Genomic DNA, 26,450 nt, shown 5'->3' on the forward strand with positions numbered 1-26,450 from the left:
TTGTGCCTTGAGAATTTCCTTTTTTAAAAGCTCCCACCCATCTTGGACTCCTTTTCTCGTTAGCGTTGCTTGCCATGGGACCTTCCTGATCATTGTTCTGAGTTTATTAAAATCAGCTTTCCTAAAATCCAGGGTACGCATTTGGTTACACTCGGCTTTTGCTTCCCTTAGAACCTAGAACTCAAGTGCAACATGGTTGCTTTCCCCCAGAGTTCCTGTAACTGCTACTTTATCCACTAAGTCATCTCTGTTGGTTAGGATCAAGTCAAGGATAGCCGATCCTCTAGTTCCTTCCTCTACTTTCTTTTCATCCCTTTGCTGTATATACAACTGTTCTAACTACTGTTGACCAACACGGCCCTTAAGGATAGAAAAGACTGGCCTGATGGGACACCTCCTGCCCGTCCACACATTCTGTCACCCCCTCTCCACCCAGGATGTACCTATGACACTCTTGGCAAAGGATGCACGCTTGAGTGTGGCCAAGCCAAGGTCCCCAATTTTGACTGAGCCAGTGGGACCTGTGATGAAGACATTGTCACATTTCAAGTCACGATGGATGATCGGGGGGGATCGTGTGTGCAGAAAATGTAGCCCCCGCAGGATCTGTCTGCTCCAGCGCTGAAGCACCTTCAGTTTCATCTCCTTGAAGCGCTTCAGGTACCTATTAAAAGAGGGTGGCATCAGATTCAGGGCCAGCCCTTCATGACAACTGGATGTGGGCTCCACCCTTCAGGGACAGGATATAACTGGACTATGGCTCCCATATCGTTCTGAGCAAGGCCTCTCTGCAGGTGCCATCAGCATATATTCCAGCAGCAAACTCAATTCCCCAACTATTGGTCCTCACGTAGCCAAAACAGCACCATCCACTGAATCAGCCGGCTGTGGGAACCCGGATATTTGCGGAGGTACAAAGATCTTGAGGGGGAGAAACCCAAGGAGGGAGGCCTCCCCGAGCCCCGCAAGGACTGAGCGTGCTCAGAGGCTGCTGTGTGGGAGGGTTCATCCAGGGGAGAAAAGAGGGGATGGAGCATCCTGAGAACTGAACAGGTGCTTTCACGTGGCAAAACTTTGCTGCAGGTCCCACTTGTTTGCTCTTTCTCTGATGTTCAGTACTGTTCTGGTTTATGTAGCCAGAACAGCCCCTTGGAGGAACCCCAAGAGGCCCCATGGCCTGGAATGGGGCTGGAGGTTTTCCACCCCTAACCTAGGCCAAAGGTGGGTAACTTCAAGGGCTCTGGTGGCCAATTTTGCCTCCCTGGAAACCCTCCCTGGGGGGGGGGGGACTGCACCCCTACTGCGCACTACCAAACTGCAGCAGTTGCAAAACAGTTGCTGGACAGATGTGACGTTTTTGTAGCTACCGGCAACCGTGGCCGACAAAGGCCAAATTTAGCGTTAGAACAAGCTGCTGATGCAGCAGCAAATGCGGTGGAGGTGGTGCGCCCCCCCTTACCCCCCCACATACAGCCAGTGGGCCACGCATTGCGCACCCCCACCCTGTGCAGTGAGCCAGGGGAGGGTGCTGCTGTCAGAGCGTGGGTGTGGCTTCCCCTGTGGTGTGCCCCCGCCCAGTCCAGCTCCTTGGCGAAAGAGTCTTTCCCTTCCTCGATGGGTCTTGAACACCTGCCCTGAAAGAGCTATGTGTGCTCTCTGGAAGCCTCCTGCATAAGGAGCTATGTGGGTGCGGGATTATGGGGGCCCTCCTTCCTTCCCTGTGTGCATTGTCCTCAAAACAGCATAAGGGGATTTGAACCCCTGCCTGTACGGATATCTGGAGACTGGCAGTAGCAGTGTTGTTGCTGCTTGTCCCACTGGGGCTGGGGACTGGGTAACGCCATTTCCCATGCTGTGTGTGATGCTGCAGAGAGGTGTCCTGGGGGCATGTCCCCATTAACCTAAGTTCATTGGTTCTCTGAATGTATTGGTGACATGTGGGTGCCATTGCAGGCGGAGACCCTGATACTTGGACGCTGGCAGTGTTTCTATGGGTGCTGGGATGTGCCTCCCGTTTTTCTGTCATTGGGGACTTTCCAAGCGGTGTGCTTCTCCTCCCTTCCTCTCCTGGACTGAGCACACACAGGACACAGTGGCTGTTCTGCCAGCATGTGGGAGTCTTGAGGCCTACCACATGTTCCCTTGAGCTTTGCCTATCCTGGCTACCGAGATCTGCCAGAGCTGGGTTGGGAGCGTGGCCCGCAGAGGTAGGCCACTCCCCTTTGACGGGCGCTGTGGTCTCCACTGCTCTGGTGAGGCCTGTCTTAAAGAAATCAAATCTTGATCCAGTGGTTTGAGATAATCAACGCTTCACACTGCCACTCTTATTTTGAAAGAAAAGCAGCCATGGGGCCTCAACACAGCACTGTGTTCCTGATCTGGATTGGGGGCCCACACTAATTTATTGCACCTTTGAGGGGAAATAGCAGCTGATGGGGAACGTTTTCGGCTGGAAACTACTGTGGGCCCCAATCCAGTCAGGGAGTGTGGCGCTCACCGGATGAGGCTGCCTTTCCTTCTCAATAAAAGTGGTGGCGTTCAGCATCACGTTTAAGAAGTGTGATTAACGTAATGTAGTTTGGCCCTCATTGTTGCTTGGTGCTTCCTCCTGCACGACAGTGGAAGAAGCCAAATGAAGCGCTCCTCCAAAAGAGCCTCAGAGGCCCCTCATCACCCCACCCTCCACTGCAACTTCCCCACCATCAGAATCATAGAACAGTAGGGTTGGAAGGGGCCTACAAGGCCATCAAGTCCAACCCCCTGCTCAGTGCAGGAATCCAAGTCAGAGCATCCCTGACAGATGGCTGTCCGGCCTCGTCTTGAATGCCTCCAGTGTGGGTCAGCCCGCCACCTCCCTAGGTCATTGGTTCCATTCCATGCTCACGTTTTGAGGGTGCCCGAGGTCATGAGCTCTGTGACCAGCACAATGCAGACCTGCCCTTTGATGGAAGACTTCCACGAGTCATAGAAACGGACAATGTTCGGGTGTTGGAGCCCCTTCAGCATCACCACTTCCTCGCTGAAGCGCTGCCGCTCCATCTTGGACAGCTTTCGGGTCTGAGAAGGAGGGAGGGAGGAAGAAGCATAAGAGCCACGGAGTCGAGCTGAGTTCTTAGAATTCAGACTTTTCCGTTTTGAAATTCTCGCTTTTAATTTCAAAATGTAATTTAGGGGGGTGCTTTTATTGCTTATACAAATTAAGACAAAGCGAACTTCCTAAACCTTACACCTAGTTTTTCTTTTATTAAATAGATTCTTACATCGAATGCTTATTTATTTGGAGCATTTTTATTTTGCTCCTCAGCCAAAAAGGTTCCCAGAGTGATTTACAAATAATCAATAAAAGACGGTCCCTGCCCACAGGCTCATAATCTAAACAGACACCACACACAAGGAAAAAGGAATTGGGGATGGGGAAGAAGGCGGGAAATTACTTGCACCGGGGGTGGAACACAGTGGTAAAGAGGTGGACCCCATGCACACAGGAGTAGAGGGCTATGCTAAGGTGGGAAATTGACTATTCTAAAGCCTTTGACTGTGTGGAGCATAACAAATTGTGGCAAGTTCTTGGTGGGATGGGGATACCAAGTCATCTTGTCTGCCTCCTGAGGAATCTGTATAATGACCAAGTAGCAACGGTAAGAACAGACCACGGAACAACGGACTGGTTTAAGATTGGAAAAGGAGTACGGCAGGGTTGTATACTCTCACCCTACCTATTCAACCTGTACGCAGAACACATCATGCAATGTGCTGGGCTAGATGAAGCCAAGGCTGGAATAAAAATCGCTGGAAGAAACATTAACAATCTCAGATATGCAGATGATACCACTTTGATGGCTGAAAGCGAGGAGGAGATGAGGAACCTTATGACGAAGGTGAAAGAAGAAAGTGCAAAAGCTGGGTTGCAGTTAAACCTCAAAAAAACCAAGATTATGGCAATCTTATGCCACAGCTCTGGCACTGCCCAGGCCGAATCAGCACCAATTCCAAGTCACAGGTTGGTCCCTGAGGGAACACTGGTTGCTCCAAATTTAAAAACCAGGAAAAGAGGCACTGTCCAGCAGAGCCAATCACCATATGTTTCACTGCCTTTTAGTCATCGTCTCTACACCAGCACCCTTGGAACCTGCAATTAGCCCAGGTTCACAGTTGTGGAGCAGGGAAGCTGGAGGGGGACTTCACCTTGTTCAAAGTTTGACTCCACGCACAAAGTGGCCAAAGGGATGAGTGCAGCCTTTCACAGCCAGAGAGCAAAACAGAACCACGGAAAGTCTTTCCTAAACCCCTCCACCACTACTACGAACGCATAGACTGCCAGCACGGAGCTCCCCCAAAGGTGTGCTGGCCACTCTCAGTAATGATCCACAGAGGAGAATCAAGGCCAGGCGATGTAGAATGGGGGGAAAGGAAGAAATCACAGAAAGGCAGGATGATTGGCTTTACTGCGCAGCTCTTGGAAAGGGGCTGTGTTCTAGGGGGGTTGGGCAGGGGCTCCTAAGCTGGGACTCCTGGGTTCATTTTGCAGTTGCACAAGAAGTGCCCCCCCAGAGACCAGCCTTGTGCAGGACGTGGGTTGCAGGGGGGGGGGGTTGCTTAACCAACCAGCACAGCCCTCTTTGCTCACACAACGTGTTCTAATTGCTGCCTCGTGTGGTATTGCTGGCCTCTCTCTGAAATAGGTGTGCGGGCGGTGGGGGGGGTGACAGGGGGGTGGGGAGGCAGCTATCAGCGAAGGGCAATGGCAAGGATCCAGTTCTCTCTCCTGCCAAGCTAGAACTGGACCCCAGCTGGACGGGTGCCAAAACCGCTGCCGCCACCAAGTTCACTGCTCCATCCAATCACCGCTGGAACAGAGGAGACCATTTGGCTTGGAGGAGCTGACTGTGAAAAGAAACTCCCGTGTGTGTGTGTGTGTGTGTGTGTGTGTGTGAGAGAGAGAGAGAGAGAATGAAAATCACAGAAACAGACACAGCAGACCTCCTCCACATCCCAAGTGAGCTCAGTTGGAAAAGAAACAGCAGGAAAAACAGACTAAACGTGTTAAAAAGTGGCAGTTTTGCCAGGGAGTCAGCGTTTGCAGTGGCCCAGTGCCCACCTGTTAGGCCACACTGCCTCCATGTGCCTGTGGGAACCTCCCCACTTCCCCATTGGCCAGGTCGTCTGTGGTGGAGCTGGAGGTGGATCATATTTTTACACTTTGGGATGTTTATGAAGTTTTGCTACACATGCAGCTGTGTGCTGTCAGCCACTGTGAAAGCTTCATTGTACATAGCTCAGGCGAGGCAAGGGGAATAAACAACTTCATAAATGAAGGCACATTTAGAGCAGAAAGAGCCCCTGCATGCTGCATGAGACATGGTAGCTGTACAGGAGCAAACACGCAATAGAAAAGTTGCCATGTGAGCCCAGGGATGCTTGCCATGATAAAACAGAGGGTCCTTGTTCCTCCAAAAGAGGTTTTCTGGATTGGCTCTGGGGTGCCACAGAGCCACAGCTTGCTATGGCAAAGTCTGATTCCGCATCCACACATCAATGCGGATTAAGGACACTTTATGTCTCAGCATTTTGCCTTCCAAATAGGCTTTAGAAAAGGAAATGCCAGGAAACAAAACCCTCTAGCCTGGAAACGCTGCCCCCTAATCTAAGAGGCAAGAAGAGCGATAGGTTTTTAGAAGAAAAAGAAAGAAAGCAAATTAATCCGCACCCCATGGCCAAACAGACTAGCCAGAATCCATTAAATTAGAGAAGGGGTGGGCAACTTGTGGCTCTCAAGAGGTTTTGGCCTACAACTCCCATCATCCCTCACCACTGGCTAGAGGAGATGGGAGTTGTGGGCCAAAGCATCTGGAGGCCATAAGAAGCCCACCCGGGGATTAGAGATTCTGATCTCTTCTGTAAGAGAACACCACACTGGTTTATGAGGACATTCTGGTTCTTGAGCTTTGTGCTCCACAAGCCTCAACACTCCTCCTATCTCACTGCAGCCTGAGCACTGGGAGGAGGTGTGGAGCAGCCCAGCCCCAGCTGGCTCCTACCTTGAAGGGAGAGTGGGCCAGCAGCAAAAAGTCCCGCAGCCCTGGAGATTCCTTACCTTCAAGGAGCCCAGTGCTTCTCTAGGAGTCTCCCACCACATTTGTGACACAGGCCACACAGAGCTACAGGCGGGGGTATAATGGCTCTCACTGAGTTCAGAGCTTGCTGCAGTTCACAACCAGAGCGCTCCCTTCTCTGTGCTGTGAGTCAGTGGCAGGCCTGCCCTATCTCGCCAAACCATTACCATGGCCCCATTTGTATTCAAGCCAGATTTCCATGAGCCATATTCCTCACCCGTTGCTGTGGCAACCAATGTGGTGAAGGCTCATTTCCCACGAGGCTCTTCAATCTTGTATTTGCTCAGGGAACTAGCCTGATGTACTATGCCTGTTCTCTGTGTCATTGGCGGGGCTTCCCCATCCCTTCCCTGCTGCCCCACATAGGCCATACACCGTCATCACCACCGCACACCAGCTAAGATGCCACATGGGTCCTGCTTCCAAAGTTAACATTTGCCAGTCCCAAAGCATCAACAAGAAGGTGAACACATGAAGCTGGGCTTATAGTGTCAGAGCACTCATCCACCTGCCCCAGGGTTGTCTACTGTGACTGGCTGTGGTTCTCTGGGGGTTCAGGCAGGGGTCTACTCTAATTTGCTATCTAAAATATAAACTGGAGGTAAAGGGGACTGAATCTAGCTCATCTTTCCTCAACCTGGCACCCTCCAGACATGTTGACTATAACTGCCATCATCTCCAGCCAGCATGGTCATTGGCCATGCCAACTGTAGATGATGGGAGTTGTAGTTCAACATATATGGAGGGCGCTAGGTTGAGTAAGGATGACCCAGACTTATGCATGCACTCTCTGACTGAGCTGTTATTCCTCTGCAAAGCTGCCTGAAGTTGCTGAGGCCCAGAGAGCACCTAAGAACTGTAGAAACTGTTAGTACTGGCATGGAACCACTGAGGTGTTTGGGCCCTTCCAGGATTCCCATTCCAACAATAATAATTATCATCTGTGCAGCACCCTCCAACTGTTCAAAGCTCTTCACATGGATTACCTAGCCGTAATCTTTACAACTCCAAAGGGTGAGTGGCATTATCCCCCATATTGCAGGTGAGCGGACTGAGGAGAGAGAAAGAGAGAGAGAGGCTTGCCTGAGGTCACCTACTGAGATCATGGCAGAAGTAAGATTCAAATGAGGTACTTCCTGACTCACAGCCCAGCCTCTTGGCCACTACGCTTTGGCAGCTCTCACCAATGAGGCAGTGTCCACTAGGCTGAAATCATCCATCCATGCTGCTGACCCAGTAGCCATCCTACACTCCTCCCCTACCTCAGGGGACTAGCACTATTGCTACTTCTCATTTCTCAGAGCTTTTAATTCACAGAGTGTTCTACATGGCCAGAATCATGTATTCGTGACATAGGACAGCTATGTCAAAAGACCCTCTTACTTCTGTTTTACAAAGCGGCAGAACCAAGGCTGAGAAATGTGACTTCAGAAAGGCTACTGCAATGAGTCCATGACACAGCAGAACTTGAACCCAGTTCTCTATCCTCAGGACCATACTGACCTTCCGGTGACTCCCCCGCCCCTTCTTCCATACTTCTTCCTTGCAAACTCCCCGCCTTCTTCAGAGGACAGGAAGACAAGCAACATATTAAGGATGCTTCCAGATGGATTGCTCCTAACACTACCAATCAAAAGACATGCATGGTGTGAGGAATGTGGATAGGGAGACTTTTTTCTCCCTCTCTCATAATACTAGAACCCAATGGGGTCACCCCATGAAGCTGATTTGTGGGAGATTCAGGACAGATAAAGAGAAGGACTTCTTCACACAGCACATAGTCAAACTAGCCCTGATGGCTCTATGCTCCCTTCAGCATCAGAGGTGGTGGGCCTGTGTATACCAGTTGCTGGGGAACATGGGTGGGAGGGTGCTGTTGCACTCGTGTCCTGCTTGTGGGTTCCTGGTCGACAGCTGGTTGGCCACTGTGTGAACAGAATGCTGGACTAGATGGCCCTTGGTCTGATCCAGCAGGGCTCTTCTTATGTTCTTATGACATTGTGTAGCTACTCCGCCTTTCTCTCCTCAATGGATCTTTTGTGGAAAGAAAAAAGACGGAAGAGGCAGTGAGATGATTACAAGTGTAAGGCAACAATGTCTGGATTCCACATAAATTCCATGAACAAGGCTGGGTGATTGCACAATAAAATCCTCATCTGGAAGCACCCAAACTTCCTTCTAGAGTTAGAGACCACAGGATGTCCCCACAGATCTTAGAACAGTTCAGCTAGAGCACTGGGTTTAAACAACAGCTGCCTGGAGAGCCAACACTCAGCTGACACTGTTCCAAGACCTTTGCTGCAACCTTGGGTAATGTGATACATAACATACCAAGTTCTAAGAGGAGGGGAGGAGGGGAGAAAGATCAATCAGGCTTAGACAGGATGAAGAACGCCAGGCCTAGAAAGACTCCCTTCCTTGAATGACACCCTCAATACATACACACATATACACACACGCAGAAAACATACAGGCCCCACCCCAGCCAGGTTCTAGCAGGCCGAGGTACAGTTGTAGCTTTTGCAAGAAGGACCAGAATAGACTCAAAGGAGGATAAATGGGATTAACTTGGATCTATTAATGGGTTATGTTTTAGTCCAGATTCACCAAGGCTCAACCCCAAAGACTATCCTGAAAGCTAGGGCTCAGTACTGGATGATAATAATAAATACAAAACTGCGCATGTGCAGAATCTCCTCCCTTCCTACAAAAGCCTGGCCTGGGGCAAGCAGGGTTTCCAGGTCACTAGACCCAAAGTGCAGGCAAATGTAGGCCCAGAACCACTCATTTTACAATTAACCACTGCCTATACCCCATCCACACAATCAGGGAGCCTCACAGTTGAGAAGATACCATCACTGAGCTTGAGGCAAAACTCATTCAGAGTGGTTGGTGTTAAAGACAGGAGCTGCAACCAGAACAGCTAGGCACATCAAGTCCAAATTGGGGGCGGGGGGAATTTTGTATAATACATTGATGTTTTCATTCTCTCTCCCAAACCTCACTGCAAAGTCAAGGAAACACAGACCCAGTCCTGGTAGCAATTCCCATTTCCCAGGATTTCTTCCTAAGCCTGAGCATTTTGCAGAAGCACATCTACCTGGGGAGGTATTTGGTAACTGGGCTTAAGGGGGGGGGCATTATATATATATGATATAAGTATTATTTCTTCCATATTTTAATGTTATCTGTCCCAGCCAAGCCTGTGAGGTATAGTTTATAACCTTAAATTAAATAACACTATGCTATAGCACTAGCTGAGAAAATGTCCTCTAACTGGTCACCTGATCAAAGCACACAATACTCTGGACTGAAATCTATCAATAAATCAAATTTATTATACAATCATAGATCTGTTCAGCAAGGCTGAAAAAAGTTGCTGTCTAGAACGCTTATTCTGGCACCTAGGAATAATTCCAGCACTTTTGTGAAGGGAGTGGCACCTAAACTATTAATGCTTTTATTTATTAATTTGAAGTATTTGTTCAACCCTGGCGATGCTGAGCCCCAAACTCTGAGTCTTGACTCTGTTCTCCTTTCTCTAGGGACATCAAAGGTGCAACCAGCTTCTGCCAGTTCCTCTGCCCTTCAATACCTGTACAAAAACAGTCATCTTCAGTAAATATTTATAGGCTCCAGATCATACTCACCACCTCTGCCCACCCCCGCAAAGAAGGCCATCCATAAGATGTTGCTTGAAACTCACCTCTGGAAACTAGAAATAGACCCAGGCAGAACTTTTTGGTTGGGGAGGCTGGTTTGTGCTCAGGTTTGTGGTTTGCTAACCACAGATGTTTTAAACAGCAACATAATGAACAACTGCAGGGAAAAATAGGCTAGAGCAGAGCTATTTTTTAAAAAGAGAACAAGTGACCAAAAAATCCTGTGTTTGTGCAAGAGGCTTATCCCCAGCACAAGTACTGCTTAAAAAAGACTTTGGAAAGCTTGATAAATGTTCCTTATTTTTAGTTGGCCTCCCAAAAAGTGTCTGCAAATAGAAGAGCATCACTGGAGATGGGAGAAAAACCATGGGAATTGTAACCCTGGGGCGTCACTCTTTCTATATGATTGCTTTTCACTAGTTCCCAGCTCCTGGATACCCTGAGAATCTTGCACTGAAGGGCAGCCTAAAATTCCTTCCTTCATTCACTAAATAGATAAACTAGAAATCAGGGACTTTTCAGCATCACCCTCCCGGTAGTAGACCCTCACATGCCCCAGAAAGTCAGCAGCCACCAGATGGCAAAACCTGCTCTCACCACTACCACGTGTGCACAGAAGTGCTCTATGCTCGCACCAGCTTCTCTGGAGCCCAGCATCCATCCTCCTCTCCCTGTGGCTCAGGGGTGCAGCAATTGCTTTGCACGCAAAAGGTCTCACATTCAATCCCTGGCACGTCCAGTGAAAAGAATTTCAGGGAGCAGCTAGCAAAGGCCTCCTCTGCCCAAGCTGTCAGTAGAGCTACTGGCCCTTAGAAGAGACAATGCTGGGCTCCACAGACCAGCAGTCTGGCACCACAGGAGGTAGATTCAAATGTTTCCCCCGCAAGCCCTTTCAGGCACTGCGGAGAGAAGCAGGAGAGAAAGGGGTGAGCAGGGCAGATGGAGGAGTGCCTGGCCTGGCCTTGCCAGCAAGCCTCGCTGGGGCCAGGAATCAGCCTCCCATTCTCCACCCCAAAGTGCTCATTAGGGCTCAGCCCCGGGCCATAGGAGGCATCAACTGTAACATCTGAGTATATGCAGAGTGTCTTTTTCCTCAACCACCATCCACACACACGTCTTGAGACAGAGGAAAAGAACAGGTTTCAAGGTCACAGTATGCAGCCTTCAGGCAGGGTTCAGCCCCAGTACCTGCCTTCCCCCCCGCCATCCTTTTTTTTTTTTTAAGAAAACGGTGTGCTACCCCCCACACACATCCTGAAGCCTTCCCCAAAAGACAGCTTTCTTTCTGCTGCCTTCAAAAACTCCTTCCAATCTCAGAGACCAACATTACCTGTCTATATCGGGGGGGGGGGGGCAGAGAATATAAGCCCCATAGGATGCAGTTTCTCAAGGAGCTTTCTCATTATTCCAGTCTCTGTCGCAGAGAGATGAAGCTTTATGTCCCCCTCCCTCACGCACACATCAAAGCCTCGGACACAGGTAACTAACCAGCCTGGAGCAGCAAGGATAGAATATGAGGCAGGCCTCAAGCTCCAAGCAGCCCCAGCATACAGGCACAGAAAACAGGCAGCCCCACTCCTCAAACTGTCACCTTTGCTCAGATCCTGTCCTCTACCCAGCTAGGGCAGTGTCCACTCCAGCAACTGCAGGAGAACATACCCTTTGTGCACATACGGACTTGGACCCCGCTGAGACCATATACCTCAGAGGGTTGAGGTGGACTTTGGACAGCAGTGAATCCCAACCCCACGATGTGGAGGAAGGCTCATTGCCCTCTGCCCCCAAACTTCATGGTTGCAACCCCCTTGGTTAAAAATGCAGATTTAGGGATAGCAGAAGGCAAAGACCAAATATTGCCAGCCACACTTTTGGGCCACTACAACAAGAAATTGTGGTGGCGGGGTGCGTGGGATGACCCATTTCTTATTCTTGGGCTTGGCAGAAAGAAGCCACAGGTGATGGAAGAGGGGCAGGGAGCAGGATCAGCAACAGGACTCCAGAATCCTGGGCTTTTAAAGTATCCTCTCTCTCTGGACATCAGTCACACCAGGGGCATTGCTAGGTTCTTAAAAGATCCGAGACACAGGCCCATAACACAAATTTGCGCGCACACACAAGTCTAAGCGCACATTATATATATATATATATATATATATATATATATATGTGTGTGTGTGTGTGTGTGTGTGTGTATAGATTACATACATACATACATAAGAAGTGTGCACTGACCCCCCACCCCGCTTCAACTCAGACCCTGATTTAGCATTTTGGAAAACATCCCGCTTCTGCTTAGGCCAATTTATAGTCGGACCACTTCAGCTCATCACCAAACCTGAGTCAAGGTTTGGAAAAATGAGTCTTTATGCTTCCTGTTGACTACCATGGTAAATTAGAGAAAAAAATTTAACTTTTTTCTCTTGGTCAGAACTGGATGCTAATTTCAGGTATAGTAGCCCCCTAGAAGGGGATTACACCTGCCCAATGTCAGAAAAATAGGTGCAGCGTTTATATTTTGATTTTCTTTTAAAGGGAACTTCCAATAGCATTTTTATTCCTTGGAAGAATTGGATAAAAATTTCAGGATTCACTGTCCCATCAGAGGAGATCATGTCTGCCAAATTTCAGAATGATAGCCACAAAGGTTTTTGTGCAAGGGTGGCCTTGACATTTTGAGGTCTCCAAAAGAGGACATACTTATCTCCCTATGTTCCTTGTGGACCACGGTTCTGAAAATTACAGTCAACTTACAGTTGTCCCTAAGAAAGAAACCAGCAAAGTTTCAGAAGGATAGATGCAGCAGTTCATGTGGAAGGGGAGTTCTCCAATTTGTGGGAGGGAGTGATTTGTTTTCCCTCCCATTCACCCCTTCCCCAATAGTTTTTGGATAAATTTGTATGAAAATGCACAGGTCATTAGAAGTGTCCCCCAGGCAAGAAACCTGCAAAGTTTCTGAAGGATATACATGCATGCAAATTTAGAATTACTAGAATGTATTTAAATTTCACCAATGTTAGCAGGAGGTGGGAAGGTGCTATTGCACTCATGTCCTGCTTGTGGGTTTCCTATGGGCATCTGGTTGGCCACTGTGTGAACAGAATGCTGGACTAGATGGACCTTGGTCTGATGCAGCATGGCTCTTCCTATGTACTTAAATATAGAGTGCCTCTGAGCATGTGCAGAATATTTTTCTTTCACCACTGAGCACTTACATTCTCCCCCTACCAATTCTATTCCCCTCTGTGCAACCATCCCTCATCCTACCATCCTCCAGCAACTCTTCATCAAAACAGATGTCTTGTTTTGTGCAACTCCTCTCTACCTCCTCCTTGTTATGCATAAGCTCTCGTTGTATCTTCCTCCCCATAACTTCATTTGTGCCAAGACTTTACCAGGATTCAGGCAATGAGTCTCTTTTCAAAACTAGGGCTAAGTTATGGAGAAACTCTGAGCATGTACTAAATGCCTTTCCCTCACCACTGAAGCTACAGTTCATGAAAAATGAAAAACACACACACAAATGACAAAACATGCATAGGACTGGGCTGAAATGGTAGTCAATTCATTAGATGGAATTGGGCAGGTACTGTATTAAGCTTGCAGTACCAGCTCAGGACTTATTTCTGAGTAAACATGCAGAACATCAGGGTGCAAACCTCCCTGCAAAAGTAACTTGTGCTGGAATCCTATGCACACTTTCCTGAGGGTAAGACTCATTAAACATAACGGGGCATCTGAGTAGGCATACATAGGATTGCATAAATTAGCAATATTTATCTCCCCTCCAATTAAAAAACAAACCCCAAACTCCTATTTTTTTAATTAAAGCTTTCTGTTCATAGGAACATAGGAAGCTGCCTTATACTGAGTCAGGCCCTGGGTCCATCTAGCCCAGAATTGTTGACAGTGACTGGCAGCAGCAGCTCTCCAAAGGTTCAGGCAGGATTCTTTCCTAGTCTCACCTGGAGATGCTGGGGATTGAACCTGGGACCTTCTGCATGCCAAGCAGGTGCTCTGCCACTGAGCTGCAGCCCTTCCTATTGCTGGACAATGGCAACTGACAGACAAAACAGCCCCAGATTTGTTTCTCTGCAACCATGTGAACCCACTCTTCTCAAAGACTTGAGGGAGGAGAAGGAGAAAAACAAACCCTCCTGTCTGTTTGTAAAATCAAATACAGTTCAGAACTTCTCTTGCCCACAGAAGAGAATTCTCTTTAAGTATTCCCCAAGATATGCTCTGGGTAGAATAAAAAAGAGAAAGGAAGAAAGAACAGGATAGGGGAGGGAAGAAGACAAGAAGAATGGCGATTGGAAATGTGCGCGGGGGTGGGGGGCAGAGATAATTCCCTAAGCCAAGTGGCTCCTTTCAGAGAGGTAGTACTTCAGAGGAATTTAGGAGGCTGTGCAGGGTTTGCAAGGATTGCATGTACTTAAATGAACTTTATGAGGTGAGGTGGCTGAGGGCTTTTTCTAGTTTTTTTTTTAAACTGTAGAACCTATTTAAAAGCCCCAGAAGTTTCTCGATCATGACGCCACATAGCCCTAAGCCTCCCTTTGGGATTATTTGAATCCTACAGCTATTTTGGAGAAATTAAAGTGGAGGGGGAAAAAGAAGTTTCTGGAGGCTGATTGGATCCTTTGCTATACTGATGCTACTAAACTTCTGCAGAAGCTAAAGGTTCCAGTTCAGGGCAGTAAAGTCAGATGCTGTGTGAAATGCCAGTATTTCACATGGAGCTCTTTCTTCCCTTCCTTCTCCCTCTTCAAAATTTCATTGCAGGCAAGCTCCCAACAGTGGGCATGTAAGAGCAGAAAAGAAAAGTAGGGGGAGAGAAGTTTTTTGTACCTCAAAAAAATCCTACACCAGAGATTAGGGATAGTGACCTCCTAATGGTCACCTGAAACACCTTCTCATTAGGATCTCTAATTCCCTGGGTGACTGGACAGTTTTTACTTTTTGTTTTAGACTTTGAGAAAAGGAAACTCTACATATGGCTAACGCAAAAGCCACTAGACATAACTGCCTGAAATTTGGAAGGTTCCATCAGCTCCATGGAAGCTGCCAGATTTCCAAATTCCATACACTTATGTGGAAGAACAAAAAAATTACAGCTCTTTACTTTGACAGATTTTCTTGGAAAAAGAAAATGTTACCTCTGGCTAGCACAAAAGTCACTAGGCCTACCTATCTGAAATTTGGCAGGCTAAGTGAGCTCTATGGGGGCTGCCAGGTCCCCAAATTCCATGCATGCATGTGGAAGCACAAAAAAATTATACTTCTTTGCTTTGACAGGTTTTCTTGAAAATAGCAAATTTTACCTGTGACTAGCACAAAAGCCACTGGACCTAACTGCCTGAAATTTGGCATATTCAATCAGCTCCATGGGGCTACCAAGCCTCCAAATTTCATGTATTTATCATACAAACCAAAAAGGTTATGGCCGTTTTTGTTTTCAATGCAAGTCAATGGGAAAATGTAAAAAAAATGGCGATTAGGACAGCTCAAAAGATCCGAGGCACAGCTTGAAAGATCCGGGGCCCGTACCCAGGTGGACCCTCTTTTAACAACACCCCTGAGTCACACCATCATGGGCTCATTCACTCACTTACTCATTCACTCACCCTCCATTGAGTTATATGCTATCTGCACAGGACAAACAGTCTCTATGCAAAAGAATAAATGACCACACTAAAAATGGCAACATTCTGAAGCTGGTGGGGGAACATTTCAGTCTCCCAGAGCACAGTGCTGTTGAGCTGGAAGTCACTGTTCTTCAGCAAAACAATCTCCCTTCAAAGGGAGGCTCCAGCATGGAATTGCTGAACTAGCGTTTATCAGTAAGTGATTCTATTCAGTAATTCTATTCAATCAGTGGTGTGCTTGTATTAAGCTGAGTACATGTTTTTAAAACTCATGCCATAATAAATCTGTTAGTCTTTAATACAAGACTTATGTGTGCACACACATATGTGTGTGCTTGCTGTAACAGATCAACATGAACATCCCTCTGGAATTTGTCACAATGGAGATAAAAATTGTGTTGCCTTTCTTTGTCTCTGCAAAATACATTTGTAGACATAAAATTTCTAGGAAACTAATGCCTACATACAATTATACAACATTCCTGACTCACATAATTATTTGATCTTAAGGAACGAGCAATGATAAGTAGTACTCCATGGCAGGAAAACCTAACAGGAAGAGGAGTTCAAGAGGGATGGGCATTCCTAAAACAAGGAGATACTGAAGGCACAATCAGAAACAATCGCAATGAGGAAAAAAATGGAAGATAACAGAAGAAGCCAAAGTGGCTCCACAAAAAGCTTAGCGATGATCTGAAAACCCAAAAGGACACGTATGGGGGGGGGGGGGTGAGCCAGGTCACTAAGGAAGTATACAGACAGATACCCAGAATTGCAGAGATGACTTCAGGAAGGCTGAAGCTCAGAATAAGCTGAGGTTAAGAGGGATGCTAAGAACAACCAAAAGGGCTTCTTCAGATATGTTAAACGTAAAGGAGGACAAAAGTCATGGTACATCAGATATGCAGTGAAAATCGCAAAATGCTGACAGGTAGCAAAGAAGAGGCGGAACTGCTCGACTCCTGTTTTGGCTCAGGCTTCTGTCAAAAGAGAACTGTGTCCCATCTGCCATATGTGACAAACAGGCTGAAGGGGCAGGAGCGCAGCTTGAGGCTGACAGAGAGAAGGTCAGGGAATATCTAAGCACCTTAAATGAATTCAAGTCCCCAGATCCAGAAGAATTCCATCCTAGGGTGTTGAAGGAGCTTGCCGTGGACTCCCAGCATCTCTATCATCTTTGAGAAATCCCGGAGAACGGCTGAAGGACCGGAGGACTGGAGGAGGGCAAATTATATTGGTATCTTCAAAAAGGGCAAAAAAGAAGATCCAGGGAATTATTGACCAGTCAGTCTGACATCAATACCTGGGAAGACTCTAGAGCAGATTATAAAGTGCTCATTCTGTAGGCACCTTGATGCTACTGCAGTGATCACCGAAAGCCACGTGGATTAGTCAAAAGCAAGTCCTGCCAGACTGATTTTATTTCATTTTTTGTTCGGAAGGATCAAAGAAATGCTGTGGACAAAATATATCTTGACTAAAGAAAGGCATTTAACAAAGTGCCCCATGATATGCTGATTAGCAAGCTAGTTAAGCGTGGGCTGGATGGCACTACTACTAGGTGGATCCACAGCTGGCTGGAGAACCATACTCAAGAAATGTTAGTCAATGGTTCTTCATGAAACAGGAGCGAGGTACTGAGCCTTTCTACACAAAGCATTTATTGTACACTTGTGATTTTTCGCTCATAGTAATTTGTGGGTGCTTTCCATGACCTCATCATCCTCCAGGGCCTTCCCCCGTTATTTGCAACCATTATAGCATGTGTTTTTTTTCTAACAAGGAAAGTCTGGTATTTCTGTGAATGGTGGCATGAAACCTTGGTGTATTTGTGCAATTCCTCTATATCAGAGTGGCACCTAGTGGTTGCGTAGTGGAACATATAGAAAGGCAGAGAAAGACCCCCCCCCCCCAAAATCATGTATAAAGAGACTGCTCTTAATCCCACAAAGAATCCAGAAACAGAAGACTTGGTAAAGTGGTGGGTTTACTCAAAAAGCCCATTGAGCAAAGTGCCACAGGTTTTGGTCCTTGGCCCTCTCCTTTTCAACATTTTTATTAATGACTTGGAAGTAGAAATGGGGGAAATGCTTATTAGATTTGCAGATGACACAAAATTGGGTGAGATAACTAATGTCTAGACATCAGAAACAAAATTAAAAATGATCTTGATAAGTTGGGAAACTGCGCAGAAAATAACAGAATGAAATTGAACAGAGTCAAATGCAAAGTTCTTCATTTAGAAAAGAGACATCAAATGCACAGATATAAGATGGGGGATACCTGGCTTGGAAATAGTACACATGGAAAAGATCTTGGAGTTGTAGTCGATCATAAGCTGAATATGAGTCAGCAGTGTGATGTGGCTGCAAAGAAGGCAAATGCAATTTTAGGTTGCATCAACAGATGTATAATTTCTAAATCACAGGAAGTAATTGTTCCACTGCATTCTCCACTGGTCAGACCTCACTTTGAATATTGTGTCCAGTTCTGCACATTACACTTTAAGAAGCATTCAGATAAGTTGGAACAAATTCAGAGAAGGGCAACAAAGATGTTCAGGAGACTAGAAACTAAGTGCTAGGAGGAAAGTTTGAAGGAACTTGGTATGTTTAGCCTGGAGAAGAAAAGACGGGATAGGATAGCACTTTTCAAGTGACCTAAAGGATGGTTACACAGAAGAGAGCCACAATCTGTTCTTTATCATCCAAGACTGTAGGACACGGAATAATGTGCTTAAGTTACAGGAAGGCAGATTTCGGTTGAACATCAGGGAAAACTTCGTAACAGTCAGAGCAGTCAGCCAACGGAAGCAACTGCCTACGGAGGTGGTGGGTTCTCTGCCACTGGAGGTCTTCAAGCAGAGATTGCGCAGCCATCAGTCAGGGATGCTTTAAACTGGGTTCCTGCACTGAGCAGGGAGTGGGCTTGATGGCCTAAATGGCCCCTTCCAACTCTATGAATCTATGAGTACTGCAGTTGTTACCAATATCAGAAAAGCCAAGGGAAGTTGCCAGAGCCCACTGAACTGCAATCAACCCTAGTCACCCTCGGAACCAGAAAAATAAAGTTTATACAGCTACTGATATATTTTCGAAATGTCAATCTAAGTTTTGCCTCATTGATTTACACTCCATCACAGAGTTTTTACATTTGACCATTCACCATGACTTTAAGCAAAGAAAGACTTGCTGAAAATGGAACAAATTCATTTATTCTTCCATACTTTCCTCAGATTTTCAAGCACACCCACGTACAGCCTAAAAAGTGGCTTATCATCTGTCACCTGCAAGCTTGCTGCCCCCCCACCCCTCAGTGCTACTGTTACAGCTCTTTGGAATGGAATATTCAGAAACATACTATCTACTGCAGGGAACAATGTCAGCAAAAGCTTGTAGACAAATATTACAGTTTCTGTGAGTGAAGGGAAAGGTCAATTTGCTTGCGACAAAAATGACAGAGGACCTGGAAACAGGAGAGGCTGTGTTCTTTAAGACGAAGGCAGGGAAGTGGTCCTGGGCAATCAGAAAGACTGAACACTGAGCAGTAGAGTGGAAAGACATCCTAGAACATAGAGAGATAATGGGCAAGATGTCCAGATTGGCTAAGAAAGCTGAGGAGCAGGAACCTGGGGGAAGAATGGGTGGAGACAGAAGTCTGAAGGAAAGAGGGAGCATGGAACTAAACTGAAGAGGCAGGGAGGAAAACTGAGGCAGAGGGGTGGAGCTGAGGAGAAACTCATCTCAGGACAGAAGGAAGTGCTCTGTTATCAAGAATGGGGCAGGCAAGAATTTGGAGTTTAGGAGAATATGAGCCAGGGAGCTAAGAAAGCAGCCAGAAATGGGGGAGGGAAAAGGAGAGGGGAATCGTATGCCCTGGTTTGTGCTCACCAGCCTTATCTTTAGCCACAGGTCTCTAGCTAATTAGAATATTTAATAAATATAATCTACTTGGAAAGCAGCATGTTTTGAAGAGCAAAACATTATTTTAATCAGCCTTCCCCAACATGGAGTTCTCCAGATGTGTTGGACTACAACTCCCATCATGGCCAGCATGCTGGCTGGGAATGCTGGGAACTGTAGTCTAATGCATCTATAGGGCACCAGGTTGTGGACGGCTGATTAAAATAATGTTTAGTTCTTTAAAAGCACTCTGAAAACCTGCAGGATGGAAGACACAATGTTTAGTTCAATTGTTCTACTGACTTAGTAGGACATATAAATTATTTTTTAAAACTTCTGTTCAAATTACTTAGGTTGGTGCCCAAGTACACAAGCTCTCAAAATTTACAAAACACTCAATAAAGGAACACACTGCTTTAAACTAGGGTGAAAAAATATTTTAAATTCTTAGGCTCAAACCCTATTCAGAGTTGAAACAAATAAATAAAAATGCCTAGTGGTTGGGCAAGCAAGAACCTGGGATTTCTTTAGCTCCAAGTCTGTCTCTAACAGGTATTTTACTCCTTGTTCTCAGAGAAAACATTTCATAACATTCTCTTAAACATTCTTTTTTTGAAAATGAAGGTTTTTGCCATTTTCAAAAACACAAGAAATATCCACCAACCCTTCTTCACATCTGTTCCGACTACAACCACACATATCCACCAACCCTTCCTCACATCTGTTCCGACTACAACCCAAGGATTGAGAGAGATGGGAATCTGTCTGCCTTACACACCTTTACAGCACATGACTGTTCTCACTGTGCCAAGCAAGTCACATGGATCGCTGCTGAATTTAATGCCTGTGGCAAACACGGCCAGCAGAAAAGCAGCTGCCAGCCTGGTACCTTCCCTCTCCTGCCATGCCAGCACCCAGTCTTGTAGGGACTAGCTATGACATAGTGGCAAAGCAGGGGCGATTGCCATCTCTTTGTGCTGCCCATTGGTGATAATCCAAGAAGCACCCTTATTCAAATTCATCCTGCCACCACAGAAAAGCAGCAACTCAGTCGGTCTCAAAGAGGAGTCAGTTTGTGCCACAACAGCCTTGGAACTGGCTTTTGAACCTAGGCTCAGTCCTGAAAATTGTGACTATGCAGTGTGCCTCAGAGCATGTGCAGAGTACATTCCCTTAACACTGATCAACCAACCTTGTCCCCATGCAACAGACAGCAGCAGATTTCCAGCTCCCTCTGACTTGGACAACACCCTTCTCCTTCCCCTTCATCATATCTGGAGGGTATAGGAAAATATGGCTCCTTGCTGTACCACTTTATGTACTTAATTGTTTATTTAGCAGATTTAATACCTCACTGTTGGTATTTACCCTCAGAGAGTGGCTTACAATAACCAATACCAATTAAAACACTAAAACATGGCCATATAGAATCATAGAATCATAGAATAGTAGGGTTGGACGGGGCCTACAAGGCCATCGAGTCCAACCCCCTGCTCAATGCAGGAATCCAAGTCAGAGCATCCCTGACAAATGGCTGTCCAGCCTCGTCTTGAAGGCCTCCAGTGTGGGAGAGCCCACCACCTGCCCAGGTAATTGGTTCCATTGTCGTATTGCTCTTACAGTCAGGAAGTTTTTCTTGTATATGTATATATAAAATTATATAATACTTCCAGAAGAGCCCCAAAGAGAAAAAGCACAGAGAGACAGCTACATCTCAAGAGGCGGTAACCCAGCAATCGCACAGAGTGGTGGGCGGCAGTATTGCAACCGAAACTCTCCCCACGACCTGAGTTCGATCCCAGCAGCAGCCGGGTCTCGGGTAGCCGGCTCAGGTAGACTCAGCCCTCCATCCTTCTGAGGTCGGTAAAATGAGTACCCAGCTTGCTGGGGGGAAGGTAGTCATGGCTGGGGAAGGCAATGGCAAACCACCCCGCTATAGTCTGCCATGAAAACACCAGCGAAAGCAGCCTCCCTCTAGGAGTCAGCAGTGACTCGGTGCTTGCACAGGAGGAACCTTTCCTTTCCTAAAACACCCCCACACACACACACACACACAGGAGCAGGTTCACAGACTCCTCCGAGATGCCTAACTAAACCCCGCCCAAGAAGTTGCTGTCAGGAAGGCACGCGACCACTCTGTGTCTCCCCTGCCCTTCTTCCCCAGGTCTGGCAGAGCAGAGGCACCCGCTGCCCCCATTCCACTCTAGCACCTTGTCTGAATCTTCTCTGAACCATGAGTAGCTCCCGCTACATTGCCTCACTTTGGTTTCGGACAGGCCGCTCTTGGCTGCCTCTCACAGGGATCTCCCACAAACCCACCCACCTCCAATCTCTGAACACCCCTCCAGAGATCAACTTATCATTGTCCTGTTGAAAACATTTTATTGTGACCCAATCCTGCTATTATGCTTGCTGGAATGATCTCTGGCCACTTCCAAACACAGCTACAGCTGAGTGCCTTTTTTCTTTTAAAAGGGCGTAGAAGAAGGCCGTTCAAAAAGAAGGCACCTTCTGGCTGGTCATGTGTATGCCTATAAATTAAAGAACCAGAACAATCAGATACAGGAGAAGCGACTGAAAATGAACGAGAAATTCACTGGTTTGAGAAATTCATAAATAGCAAAATTGCGTCAAGAAAACGAGGAGGATGTAAATGCAGCTAACTTTAATTTAAACTTCAGTCAATAAAATGATTGTGAAACATTTTTCCTTTTTTACTCTGTTGCTGAACATACAGCCCGAGTCCACATTTCCTAAGAGCAAAGGGTGTCTCGCGCAGACCCCCCCCCCAGCATTCAACCCCCCCTTTCAATTCCTGCGGGAAACCGTCTCCCCAGACACTTCCGCACCTCTTCTTTGCCCCCCTTCCTCAAGCACCTCCGCAGCCCAGGGGTGGCTCGTGTGTCAGCCTTTGCTGCACCCTTTGCCACGCGTCTGCCCCCACCTCACTCTCAGGGGATCGTCCTCCAGTGTTCAATTCCCACGAAGACAGGTACTGGGGCTGAGGGGCTCCCCGTGCCTCGAAAGCACTTCTTACTCCCTACATGTGACGTTACAGTCACTGAGGGCAATTCACTCTGCATGTGATCAGAGGCACCCTTCTTTCTTAAACCAGCACCACGTGCCCCAAGGAACTTGTTCTATTCCTGAGAAATCATGCCGGCGCTGAGCCTCGGCGCACCGCGAGCTCTCCCTCATCGGTGCTCGACGGGGCGGGGGCGACGCCACCGGATCCCCGGCTCAGTTACCCACCTGAAGTTCGCACCAAGCCACCTCGACGGTGGTCTCGGTGTCGAGCCCTTTGTACACAGTCTTGAAGGAGCCGCGGCCGATCTCGATGTCAAACTTGAGGAAGCGGCCGTCGGGGGACGTGGCCACGGCGTGCGTCTCCGCCTCTTCGTTCTCCTCTCGCTCCCAGTGGCCGCGATCGTGGCGGCTCTCCGCGGGCGAGAGCAGCGGCTGCGACGGGGCGGCCTCGGGAGCGCTTTCGCTGCCCGCGGATCCCCCGGCCGGAGGAGCAGCGCTCCCGAAAGCCGGAGGCGGCCCCGCCGCCTCCAGAGCCACCGAGGCTGCAGCCGGGGCACCGCCTCCGCCGTCGAAGCCCCGCAGCCCCAGCTCGGCCGAGCTCCGGCGGCTGATCCTGTAGGTTGACCCGCGGCGGCCGGAGGGTCTGCGCGCCCGGGCACACGCCGCCTGGCCGGCCGCCTCCTCCATGCCGCAGCTGCCCGGGTCCACCCCCTCGGGCTGGCCCAGGAGCGCGCCGGCGCCCGCGTCGGGCGCCCTCAACATCAGCATCGGACCGCCGAGCGAGACAAGCCGGCCGAGAGCGAACGCGGGCGCCGCTCGCTGAGCCCGTGGGTCGGGCGGCTGCTACGTGCGCCCCAGGGACGCGGCGGCACCGCCCCCTCCGGGCAGGCTCCTGCGGCGGCCGTCCCCTCCCCTCCGTCGCTGGCCAGGCGTGCGCGAGCCGCCTTCCCGCTCCTGCCTTCTCCCGCCCCAGGGTAGCCTCTCCGCGCCCCGGTGAGGTGCCCGAGCCGCCGCCGCCGCTAGACGCGACCGAGGGGCCCGTCCCCCCGCCTCCGGCCTCTTCTCGCGCCTCTTTTCGACGGGCGGCGAAGCGTGCGCTGTTGCTTGTTGGGGGGGAGGTCTGCGTGAGCGGGATACGTTGCTGACCTCTGTTGCACCTTTAGCTGGGAGAAGTTCTTGGTCTGCTTTTAAAAAGCAGGAAGCGGACTATGAAAAAGGCCTTAAAATCCCAAACACGTGTATCGTCGCCCGCACGAAGAACGCCGACAGAGGCAAATGGCGTGTGCTGCGATCGTCGCCGTGGCCATCCCCTTCTAGCTTCATGGCATGCGCGAGATCGCAATCCCATTGAACTCTGTGGGACTTAATCCTGAGCAAATATGCATGGCCTGGGCTGCACAACATCACTCCAGGCTCTTTGAAGGGAGGGTGGCACAGAAGTGTAGCAGAAAAGACAGGCGTAGGACTTGAAATCATACTGGCATAGCTTAAGATATTTTGCTGGTCCGAATTTTCATCAGCAGAAGCCCAGTGGCAATACCGTATTGGGAGACTTGCCAGTGAGATACCCAGTTTTGCCCCTGGGCTTCTGATGAAAATTCTGACCAGCAAAATATCTTAAGCTATGCCAATACAAGCTAGATTTCCTAAAACCTTTGCTGGGTTGTCATACTTGGGGTTAGGAATTTTGGGTCAGGAAGGAAATTCTCTCCCAACGTAGATGGTTGTTTTTAGCCATCCTCTGTAGCATGTGGTTTGGCTTGCTTGCCCGAGTTATTTGTGGCTACTTGCTCTGTAGTGCAAAGGAAAGAAGTGGGTCTGTAGCTGGTGCTAGAAAGTAGTAATTTATTTTTCTAATATTGCATTTTGACCCATAAGTCTTCTCCAACTTGCACTGATATAACTGGGATGGTGTATATTTTGAAAAAAAATGCTGATACTTGTTAATCCGTCCAGGTTTCTGAAATATGGGTGTTATTGATTCTATGAATATTGACCACTAAACGTTTTTAAAAGTTTATACAATATGACATTTATGCTTTCTGTTTGTTCAGGTATGTATTATGTGTTTTAGCGCTCTGCATTTGTTTCAATATACATTTGTAAACACATGCTGTTTGTTTTTGTGTCCCTGAGTAAGACCTATGGAAGACCATGCTAGGCATTCTTCATAACATAAATGACTCCTTTCTAGCACCAGCTTCGGGACCACTCTATCTGAGGTGTTCTTCCCTTCCCCCCGTTCTCAACTGCTTATCTGCAGTGCACTTCAGTCTCCTTGTGGCACGCTGTGTTTTGGATTGCATTTTGTTGATCTGAACAGTGGGGCTGGAGAGCCTGCTGTGTCGAGGAAGAAGACTGGAATTCCTTCCAGCATCTGAATGGTTTGGACTCCAAAGCCCAGGCTCCCAAAAAGCAGAGAAGCCGATCAGCAGTCTAGCACGAGACAGAGGGATAAAGGGCCAAACGCGACGCAATGCCATCCATGCAATTAGCAATTTTGTGAATGTTTTTAAAAAGAAAATAGCAGGAGTGGGATCTCTAATCCAGATTGGAACCCTGGCAGGAAGGCGTGGGGGAAACAGAAATCTAACCCTTTGCTCCCTGTTGCCATCCTGATCTGGACTGGCCCATGCCTATTTGCGTAGGAAGAAGAGATTTCATTGGTTCAACTGGCGCTTTCCGTCAACTGGAGCAAATAGCAGGTGCAGAGTCTTCAATCTGGAAATCCAGATTGCGACTGCAGCAGGAGGCAAAGGGTTAAAGCCTCCTTGGTCCTCTTACTCCCCGCCCCCCAGGTCCCCATCCAGATCAGGGTCCTGCACCTGCTATTTAGTGTGTGTATGGGGCGGGTGGGTGACCATTCAGGCAATTTCTAATTGTGTGAATGAAGCCAAGTCTAGTTTCACCATAGACACTTGGCTGTCATTTCCAGCTCAACTATGTACTGATCCAACAAATGATCTTGGTAAAATTATGGTGCATAAGAAAACAAGAGAACACAACAGTCCACCTCTTTCTGGGAACTGGTCAGCTCTCCTCAGCTGGAGAGCTGCACACAGAGTTTGGAAGGGGGGCACAGGGATTTGGCTGGACAGAAGAACATCAAAGATGTGGGAGGGTTTAAAAAGTGAGAACAGAGAGAAGGAGAGGTCTGAATACATCTGGCACAGAGAAGGGGAGAAAAGGGGGAGAGAGGAGGAAGAGAGAGAGGGAGAGAATAACTACATAGGAAAAGGAAACATATTTTCACTGAGAGAATAGGTCAAAAGATTTCCTGTGTAGACCTCCACAGCAGCAAGAAATAGCAAATGCTGGTGTTTGGTGGATCCTATCTCTGCCTTCCTCCAGATAAATTCCTTGTCCTTTTAATCCAAAGTTCTTCCTATCACTGCTGCTCCCAATTCTTCAATTTGTGGGATCCACATTCATGAATGGAGAATGGGCAAGTGTGGCGTGATAGGGGACTGCATTCCCCCCCCCATTTTTTTATTGTGAATTTTAACAAAACAAACAGAAAACCTAACAAAAAAATAAAATAAAAATGCAACAACGTATTCTAAAATCCTCAGTTTTAAAGATTACAAAGAAAATATTTCTTCCTTATTCAAGGAAGAAAAAATAGGTTAGTCCATTGCGTTATAGGCGGTGAGCTTTTATCCTTCCACTATCAGTCTTTTAGCAACCAAAAGGGTGCGAAAAATCCATTTACGCTGACCATGTGTTACATTCCAAGAAGCAGATAAGTAAGTTAAAAGAACATTTACATCAGTAAATATTAAACAGCTTTCTGATACAAAATTTATCCATATAATAACTTCCTCCCAAGAGGAGGCAACCATTGAGTATTTCCAAAACATATGAATAAGGGAAGCATTGACTGCATTACACCTCCAACAATTAGCTGAATTTGACAAACCTTTATTAAAAAGACATTGTGGTGTCCAATACACGCGAAACGAGTTTTTGCCAAATAAGGCGTAACCGAAGATCCGTTGAAATGTCTGATACAGACACCAAGACGGCAGTCCACTGATTAAACAAAATAGGATGTTCCAATTGCCTGTTCCATTCCTGCTATAAATCACTCATATTTATTCA

General features: G+C 47.6%; 1 protein-coding gene across 7 annotated transcripts in view; it reads right to left on the reverse strand.

The window, feature by feature from the left end:
• The window catches only part of WNK4 (WNK lysine deficient protein kinase 4), a 52,896-nt gene extending 29,684 nt beyond the window's left edge, over nt 1-23,212 (reverse strand). For 4 of the 7 annotated variants that reach the window (XM_084857328.1, XM_084857327.1, XM_084857326.1 and 1 more), the window contains exons 1-3: nt 22,575-23,212; nt 2,885-3,057; nt 444-664 (exon numbers count right to left, since the gene is read on the reverse strand). In XM_084857328.1, the coding sequence (XP_084713454.1) occupies nt 444-664; nt 2,885-3,057; nt 22,575-23,117 (937 nt within the window). In that variant the 5' untranslated portion in view covers nt 23,118-23,212. Of the gene's footprint in view, nt 1-443; nt 665-2,497; nt 2,587-2,884; nt 3,058-17,703; nt 17,787-22,574 lie in introns of those variants that run through there. The other 3 variants (XM_084857331.1, XM_084857330.1, XM_084857332.1) reach the window with 3 other exon arrangements.
• Nucleotides 23,213-26,450: the final 3,238 nt, after the last annotated feature.

This window comes from Heloderma suspectum, chromosome 5 (assembly GCF_057233095.1).
Source record: "Heloderma suspectum isolate Gila_16-S chromosome 5, 16-S_ref, whole genome shotgun sequence".
Classification (NCBI taxonomy): domain Eukaryota; kingdom Metazoa; phylum Chordata; class Lepidosauria; order Squamata; family Helodermatidae; genus Heloderma; species Heloderma suspectum.